The sequence below is a fragment of the Octodon degus genome, unplaced genomic scaffold (assembly GCF_000260255.1).
Source record: "Octodon degus isolate 3935 unplaced genomic scaffold, OctDeg1.0 scaffold00083, whole genome shotgun sequence".
In the NCBI taxonomy this organism is placed as follows: domain Eukaryota; kingdom Metazoa; phylum Chordata; class Mammalia; order Rodentia; family Octodontidae; genus Octodon; species Octodon degus.
The window spans coordinates 10,374,741-10,382,926 of NW_004524659.1; the positions used below are offsets into that span (position 1 = coordinate 10,374,741).

The 8,186-nt window shown below is 47.8% G+C and overlaps 1 protein-coding gene across 2 annotated transcripts in view; it reads left to right on the forward strand.

The window, feature by feature from the left end:
• Spint2 (serine peptidase inhibitor, Kunitz type 2) overlaps nucleotides 1-7,944 on the forward strand; it is a 31,986-nt gene extending 24,042 nt beyond the window's left edge. For both annotated transcript variants that reach the window (XM_023721626.1, XM_023721627.1), the window contains 5 exons: nucleotides 1,625-1,684; nucleotides 3,071-3,124; nucleotides 4,944-5,105; nucleotides 5,404-5,442; nucleotides 7,291-7,944. In XM_023721626.1, the coding sequence (XP_023577394.1) occupies nucleotides 1,625-1,684; nucleotides 3,071-3,124; nucleotides 4,944-5,105; nucleotides 5,404-5,442; nucleotides 7,291-7,457 (482 nt within the window). In that variant the 3' untranslated portion in view covers nucleotides 7,458-7,944. The remainder of the gene's footprint in view (nucleotides 1-1,624; nucleotides 1,685-3,070; nucleotides 3,125-4,943; nucleotides 5,106-5,403; nucleotides 5,443-7,290) is intronic.
• The last annotated feature ends 242 nt before the right edge of the window (nucleotides 7,945-8,186 follow it).

Genomic DNA, 8,186 nt, shown 5'->3' on the forward strand with positions numbered 1-8,186 from the left:
GAGGAGCTGAGCAACGTGCTGGCTGCCATGAGGAAGGCAGCTGCCAAGAAGGACTGAGCCCCTCCGGAATAAAGCTTTGCAGAAAGTTAAAAAAAAAAAAAAAAAAAAGAAGTGACCACAAGCATGGTTTTGGTGTGACCTGGGTCTAAAGTAGTGCTGGGCACACAGCACAGCAGAGATGGCACCTCTCAGAACAATTTGCTTTTGTCGGGGCTGGTGAGATGGCTCAGTGGTCTAAAGCAAGTTGTCGGGGCTGGTGAGATGGCTCAGTGGTCTAAAGCACCTACTTAGAACAAGCTTAGCAAAGCACAGGGACTGCGGTTCAATCCCCCAGCACCACTTGCCAGCCAGCCCCGCCCCCTGGTGGGCTGAGTGGCCACACACACACACACACACACACACATATAAATAAATAAATAAAATAAAATTTTTTAAAAAAATTAAAAAAAAAATTTGCTTTTGTCTCAGCCAAGTCTGGAGAGCTGAGGGGGCAGGCTACAATTTCAGATCAAACAGGCCAGTCTCACTTTCAGGGGTAGTTGTCAAGATGGTAACTGAGGAGGACAATACCATGTATTATGTTTCTCTATCATCAGTTATAACTTGACGTTAGGGGAAGTCAGGAAATATTTTTTACCTCCTCTGAAGTATAAGGACACAAACATAAAATGGGATGCTCTACGGGAGATGGGCTGCATTTTTCTGGAAGAAAGCAGATTTTTGGTTTCCCTAGAGGTGGTGCAGATCCTGACCTCAGCCCTGAGGGCAGAGAGAACTTATTGGTGGACATCTGGCTGTGTCTCTTGAGACCTTCTCACAGGACCTCGAGATGACAGCTGAAAGTGGCCTAGCAGCTGGTCCCTTGAGTTCTGTGCCAGCATGTTCTCTCCTGGGCAGGAAACTCCAGGGGAGGCCAAAAGAGAAAAGGGATGCCATTTATTAATTTATAATGAGAACTAGAGCCACCCTGGGGACCAAAGACATCCCTGGGCCTGGCATGATTCCACATAGGCAAGCCTCAGCCGCATTGCTAGAAGATTGCTGATGAAGACAGCTGGTTTGTGAGATTACTATCAAATGACATCAGGTTAGGCCAACCCTGGCCTCAGGGACCCTCCCAGACCAGCCAACCTCTCCACTCACCGCCTCAACATCAAACTGGCTATTGTAACCTCTTAAATATATTCAGTTTAATGATATTAAGTACACTGTCACATGCCCTCTTTTAATTCTTTAAATAAGTAGATATAAGGGCCGGGGAGATGGCTCAGTGGAATAAGCACTTCCCTGGCAAGCACAAGGGCCTGAGTTCAATCCCCGGCTCCGCAAAAAAAAAAAAAAAAGTAGATATAATTAAACAGATTATTTGGCCCTGGAAACCCTTGTTTCTTTTTAGAGGCATTTTTCACATGTACTCGAATTGACTGCCAGTTGACCTGCAGAGTAACCTGAGACAGTCTGGGTTCCTCATTTCCAAGCGGAGCAGAATAGCTTGTGTGCTGACAGCCACATATAGAAGAGATGGGAGGAACAGGGCCCACTAGACCTGCTCAGACACAGTCATCTCTCCTCAGCAGCCTTGGAGATGCTTTTCTCACTGTCCTGTTTATTTGTTCCCTTACAGAGAATACTATTGATCGTCTGGGCACCAGAAGGAGTGGAGCAGAGTCCTCTATCCCAAGTGGTAGGTTCTTTAAGATCCTGATTGAATGAGGGCTGCCCAGATGGTAGCTATGAAAAGATTTCTATAATATGGACATTGTAAAGGGTACAGGATGGCAAACCAGGGTCTGCCTGGATAGCCAGCTTCTAGCTGCAGCATCCTGTTGCAGTGTCCGCTATCTAGGAGTCCCCTTGTCCAGCACCAAGAAGACTGGGTATTCTCCAGTGCTTCCCAGCTGCCCGGCTTCCTAGAGGACAGGGTGACTGCTCCTGTCACTCAGGCCTCTGCCTGCTTTGCTGCCTCAACTTTCCCACCCTCCTTGCCTATTCCGTTCCTTGTTCCTTGTCTGTCCCTCTGCAGTCTTTGTCCTCTACCACTCTGCCTCTGTGTTTTTTTTTTTTTTTTTTTCGGAACTGGGGATTGAACTCAGGCCCTTGTGCTTTGTGCTTGCCAGGAAAGCACTTATTCCACTGAGCCATCTCCCTGGCACTTTTTTTTTATTTTTGCGGTCTGCCTCTGTTAACTGCAGTTCTTGATCTCGAGCTTTGTGTTAGCTTGCTTTGTAGTGCTGACAGCAGCTGCCCCATTCCTCCTTTATGCTTAAAGGACTCTGCAGCAGGAGCCTGGGTGAGTGGCCCCACACAGCAAGTCTCATGTGCTCCTGCCCCAGGCAGTGGTTCCACACCGAGGGAGGAATGACAGGTTTCACCCCAAGCATGCCGCCGGTGAGCCTGCCTGGGCCTCCAGTCACATGCACAGGTTGCAGTTTGAGCCCTGGGCCTCTGACTCTGCCAGCAGGGCCCAGCTGAAGCTTGCAGAATGTCAGAGTTAGACTGGGGTCACTTTCCAGTTGTGCTAGGCTGGGAGTCCTGTGAGTATCCTGCTGTTGCTCTGTCTGGGTCTGTGGTTTATTCTCATGCTGGCCTCGCCAAGGGCATCCAAAGCCCTGGAGCCCTGGCATGATGACTCTGATTTTCATCCTGTTTCAGAAGAAAATTTCTGCACAAGAAAAGTCCCTGGCTTTGTCAGGAAATATGAACAGGCCTGTCTTCCTCATTTGCATGGCAGTGTGAGCCTCTTTTCCAGCTTGCAGAGAACTGCATGTTCAAAGCCAGCCTGGGCAACTTAGTGGGAACCCATCTCCATTAATTATTAATTATTTTGAAAATTGCCTTGTTCCTCCCACCAGAAACAGAGCTGGGATTAGTTTCCACAGTAATCTGAGGTAGCGAGAGGGCCTCTTCCTCCATGTTCATTCAGTGTGTAAGTGCTCTAGAGTCCATTATGACTGGAAAGTAATGAGGTCCACATCTGTCCTTGAAGGTGACGCTTCCTTAGTGGGCCCCTATTACGATATGTGTCCTATGTCTATCCCAGCTTCCCTAACACATAAGTTTTATCTTTCAGGTTCCAGAAGGCAGAATTCGGATGACCTCTCTAGTGATATCTTCAGCTATGAAGGTATAACTTCAAAAAAATAATGAATGAGCTGGGCAATGGGAGACTGAGGCAGGAGTTGGAGGCCAGCCTGGGCTACATAGTGAGTTCAAGGCTAGCCTGAATTACAGACCGAGACCCTGTCTCAAAAGAAAAGAAAATGCTATGAATGACTCTTGCATGCTGACACATGTTTGTAATCCTAGCATTTTGGAATACTGAGACAAAAGAGTCTCAAGTTTGATCCTAACTTGGATAGTTTAGCAATTTAATGAGACATTGACACACACACACACACACACAAAATTCATCTACTATGCAGTTCAGGTTGGTCTTGAACTCACTATGGAGCCCAGACTGGCCTTAAACTGACCCCCCCCCCCCAATCTGGGGATTGAACTCAGTCAGGCCCTTGCGCTTGCCAGGCAAGCACTTATTCTACTGAGCCATCTCCCTGGCCCCAGCCTTAAACTTTTTTTTTGGGGGGGGGGGAGCCAGGCTTTGAACTCAGGCCCTTGTGCTTGCCAGGGAAGCACTTATTCCACTGAGCCATCTCCCCAGCCTCCAGCCTTAAACTTTTAATAGTTAGAATGTAGCTGAAAGCAAAAAGCTGGCTCTTTGTTTCCGGAAGCCATCGTCATGATATGTTTTAGTGGGAGCCGGGAAGATGGCTCAGTAGGATAAGTGCTTGACTGGCAAACTCAAGAATCTGAGTTCAATCCCCGGTTCCACCAAAAAAAAAAAAAAAAAAAAAAAAAATATATATATATATATATAATGTTTTAGTGTCTTTACTTGCATTGAAAGTGTAGATTGGAATTGATGGGATTCTAATAATGTAATTTTGGGATTACAAATATTAACTTCTTGGACTGAGAGGAGAACTTGGAGGGGTCTCCTGCAATTGGCGCTCAACGTGGCCAGAACGCGCAACCTTCTTAACACAAGGACCACTAACCAAAATCACTTGTGGGCAGTCCACTGGACCTTGCGTGACTTTATTTATTTATTTATTTATTTATTTATTTATTTTGCGGTACTGGGAATTGAACTCAGGACCCTGCACTTGCCAGGCAGGCACTTACTCTGGTTCACAAAATAAATAAATAAATAAATTCTATTAAAGCAAAAGGGGAGTCAATCCTGCCAACATTACCTGTCAATATATACTTTAAATTTTTAGGCTCACTTTGAGAAAGACTAATCTTGGTGAGACCTCTGAAGCTGTTTTTTAAAAAAAGCAATGGCTGGGTTCAAGGTCCATTACTAGGGGGAGAATTAATACATGGGAGCAACATGGGACTTCTTACTGGGAACTGAGACATACATACATACAGGTTTCCACTGAGGGATCTGTAGAGCTGCATTTCTGGGCCTTTTCCTGGCAGAAGCACTTTGAGGTTAGGGTTGGAGAAGTCAGGCCTTAATGGCTATCTGGGGTGGCAGGAAGCACGGTTTGCCAGCAGAAGAGCTTTGCTTCAGAGGCAGTAGAGTGTGTGGTTCTGGAATTTACGCACTACTTCACCTCTCACCAGCTACTTGGCCGCAGGCAGGTTAGTTGTCCTTGGTTCCCATATTGAAGTGAGGGCCACAGGACAGGTCTCGCGGAGCCTGAGTCCACAAGGAGAATGACTGGTCTCCAGACATCTCTTGGCTGTAGAGAAGATATCTAAAAATGTAAGGCAGGAGGTCAGCTGGGCTGACTGGCCTTGTCAGAACTTCTTGGGTTCTAAGCAAGATGAGGGTCTCCCTTGCCCACAGCTGTGCCTACTCAGGCACATTCCAGCATGGCTCCTCTCCTGGGCCCTGCTCATCTAAGCTCCTCGGGGGCTTTTGCTTGCAGAATACTGCGCTGCCAAGGCTGTCACTGGGCCTTGCCGAGCGGCCTTTACACGCTGGTACTTTGATGCCGAGAAGAACACCTGTGATGTCTTCACCTATGGGGGCTGCCGTGGTAATAAAAACAGCTATCGCTCAGAAGAGGCGTGCATGCAGCGCTGCCTTGGTGAGTGCCAACTGACTCCAGGGTTCAAGACTGGAGATTAAGGTGGTGGGCGACATCCCATGGGCTCTTGTCTGTTCCCTGTCCCTGACACAGGGCCTTGGAAATGAGAACCTTTGGTTCCCGTGCGTGCCAAGGCCTTAAAGCCTCAGAGCCCTTGGAAGAGCTAAAAGTCCCTCAGCATTGCTCCCTGCAGAGGCACGGCCTAAGGCTCTTGGGTGGGTGGGTAGGTGGCTGCTCAGTGGGCTGGTGAGGACTGTGAGCTGACTTCACCCTCCCTGGCTGGTGTCTTCTCTTCTAGTCCAGCAGCTGTATCCTGCCCTGTCCCTTGGTCCTAAAGGTAAGTGGCTTCCTACCCCTGCCTGCTGCCTTCTGTCCCTGACTAAGCTCAGCCTGCCGGCTGTGATTTCCAGTCTGTGCTAGCTTGGCCACATTAGCCTGAGCTGTAAACGTCTTTGTGGTGGGAAGCTTGTCTCTACATGAGAATGGCAGGCAGTGTAGAACACCCTGTGGACGTTTGTCCCACCACACTTCGTACACAAACACACCTGGCCATGAGTCAGTCATTCCTGAAGCTACCTCCTCCCAGGCGGCTGGGGAGTGGCAGGTTAACAGGTTTGTACTGTGAACTGACCCAAAGTTTGGAAGGAACCATGCTGTCATGGGATTAAACAAGTTGGTCATGGTGACAGGAGGGAGAGCTACTTGGTCACTGCTGTCCCCAAGCAATCTGGCCTGACAAGGGGGTCTAGTGTTGTCATAGTTTCCCCCTCCCACCTCCCAGTCTGAGTTGTAAATGGGATGTTGACACAGAGGACCTGCCACACTGGTTTAGCCTCTTTCTGACCTGTTTCCCTGCTGAGGAACCACAGCCTGGCCTGCAGGTCAACCTCCTTTTGGAGACTGGAACCCAATTTCCCAGGTGTCAGGGATGGGTTGGCCAGGGATCCAGCTCTGAAGCCAGTGGAGGAGGGGCAGTCAGGTGGCTGCCACAGCAAGTCACATGCCTCAAGAGACCTGCCTGAGAAGAAGGCAACTTAACTGACCAGTGGGGCCACAGTGGGGCAACTGGTATTACCTTTACCTAGCAGCTGATTAGGAGCTCAAGGGTCCCTCCCAGTGCTGCTTCCAACACACCCCTACTGCCTCGATTGTGGTTAGCGGGCTGCAATTGCTTATCGGCTTTTTTTTTTTTTTTTTTTTTTTTTTTGTGGCCTGCTCAACCTGCCCTGGGGGCCGAGCTGGAGCAGCATGTGGTGCTGGGGATTGACCAAGGTCCCTCCCTGCCATTACCTAGCTTGCCTAAGCAGGTGCTTTAGACCATTGAGCTGTCTCACCGCTCCTCCCACAGTCTTATTGAGCTACATCCTTGGCCATTTTTTTAATTTTTAAAATGGGAAAAAATGATTTAACTTGTCATATCAGAACAACTAAAAAAAAAAAAAAAAGAACAACTAAGCAGCTTTGTTTATGCCCCAAGTCATTAAAAGGACATTATTAAGCTGGGGTAATAGCCCAATACAAAAAAAGGGGATTTTTTTTTAAAATTTTGAGACAAAAAAATAAATAAATAAAATTTTGAGACAGGATTTTTTTTTTCTTCCTTTTTTTGAGACAGAATTTTACATTGACAAGTTACCATGGCAGGGCTTGAACTTGCAGTCTTCCAGCCTCAGCCTCTCAAAGTGCTGGGGTTACAGGTATATGCCAGTACACCTGGCTGAGATCAAGTCTTTCTGTTGCTGGGCAGAGGGGTGTGTGGAAATGTTAAACTGCAAAGGTTTTATATGCACACACAACAAAGGTGAACAATTTTCCATCCTGTGGGACTCCCACACAGCCCTAAAAAGTGTCAGGGCATAGTGTTCAAGGCTTCTTTTCAAAAGCAAAGAATGAGGCCAGGGACGTAGCCCATTGGCATAGGACCAGCCTGGCAAATGCAAGGTCCAGAGTTCAATTCCCAGTACCAACAAAAATTGAAAACAAGGAACACAAGAGCCACTGTGTGCCATGGCATGTCACTGCTTTTTTCAGAGGATCCCCTCACTGACTTTTCTGGCAGGCCATATCTGTCCAGCTGCAGTTCTCCACACTCTTCCAGTTTGGGGAGGGGACAAACTTAGGGAGCTACCCTAGTGGCTTGCCCTGACCAGGGGCCCCCACCTCACTTGTCCTCTCTCATCCCCAGTGGTGGTGGTGGTGGGACTGTCCCTGATGGCCCTGATTGTCCTCCTGGCTGCCTCTGTGGTCTGCCTGATCCGAGTGATAAGGAAGAGGCAGGAGCAAGCCCTCCGCACTGTCTGGACCACCGGGGACGACAAGGAACAGCTGGTGAAGAACACATACGTCCTCTGAAGGCCTTGCCATCAGGAGAACTGGGTGGGGGGGTGGGGGGGAAGGATGTGTGTGCTTTTTTAAAATAGAGTGCTTGGTGGTACCTGTGAGATCATTAGGGCTGCAGCTGTCTGTCCTTGTACTTGGGTGTGAGGAGCTGCTTTTATCCTGGCCCGTGGGCGCCCTCCCAGGAAGGCACTGCCGACTGCCCGCGTCTCTGCCTCTGTCCTCTAGTGATGGTGTTCCCTGCTTATGTCCACCCCGCTACCTGCTTTCTTACCCATCACAAAGTAATGCTGTAATAGGATCTTGTTTGATTGTTGTTGTTATTGTTTTAAGTAGAAACACGAGGGTTTTTTTGTTTTTGTTTTTTAAATTAGGAGTCTAAAAAGAAGAAAATAAAGCATGCAAGTTTAGTAAAAGGCATTTCACTTTCAGAGCCAGGGATGTAGCTCAGCACCATAAGATCCTCAGCTCAAATTCCCGGTACCAAAAAATTAAAAATAAAAATAAATAAAATCAGTGTGTGATTTCTTTGATGTAACTACTCATTTACACCTTTACCATGATAATCTCGGGAGTCCATGTGAGGTGTTCCCTTCTGGAAACAGACCCCTTTAACATCTTTTGGGTCTTTCTGAGTGCAAGCTGTGGTGTGGCATAAACCCATGCTGCTTCACCAAACTGCCCACAGCCTACATTTGTAGGCAACTCTAGTATTTTCTTTTTTTTTTTTTTTAATTTTTATTT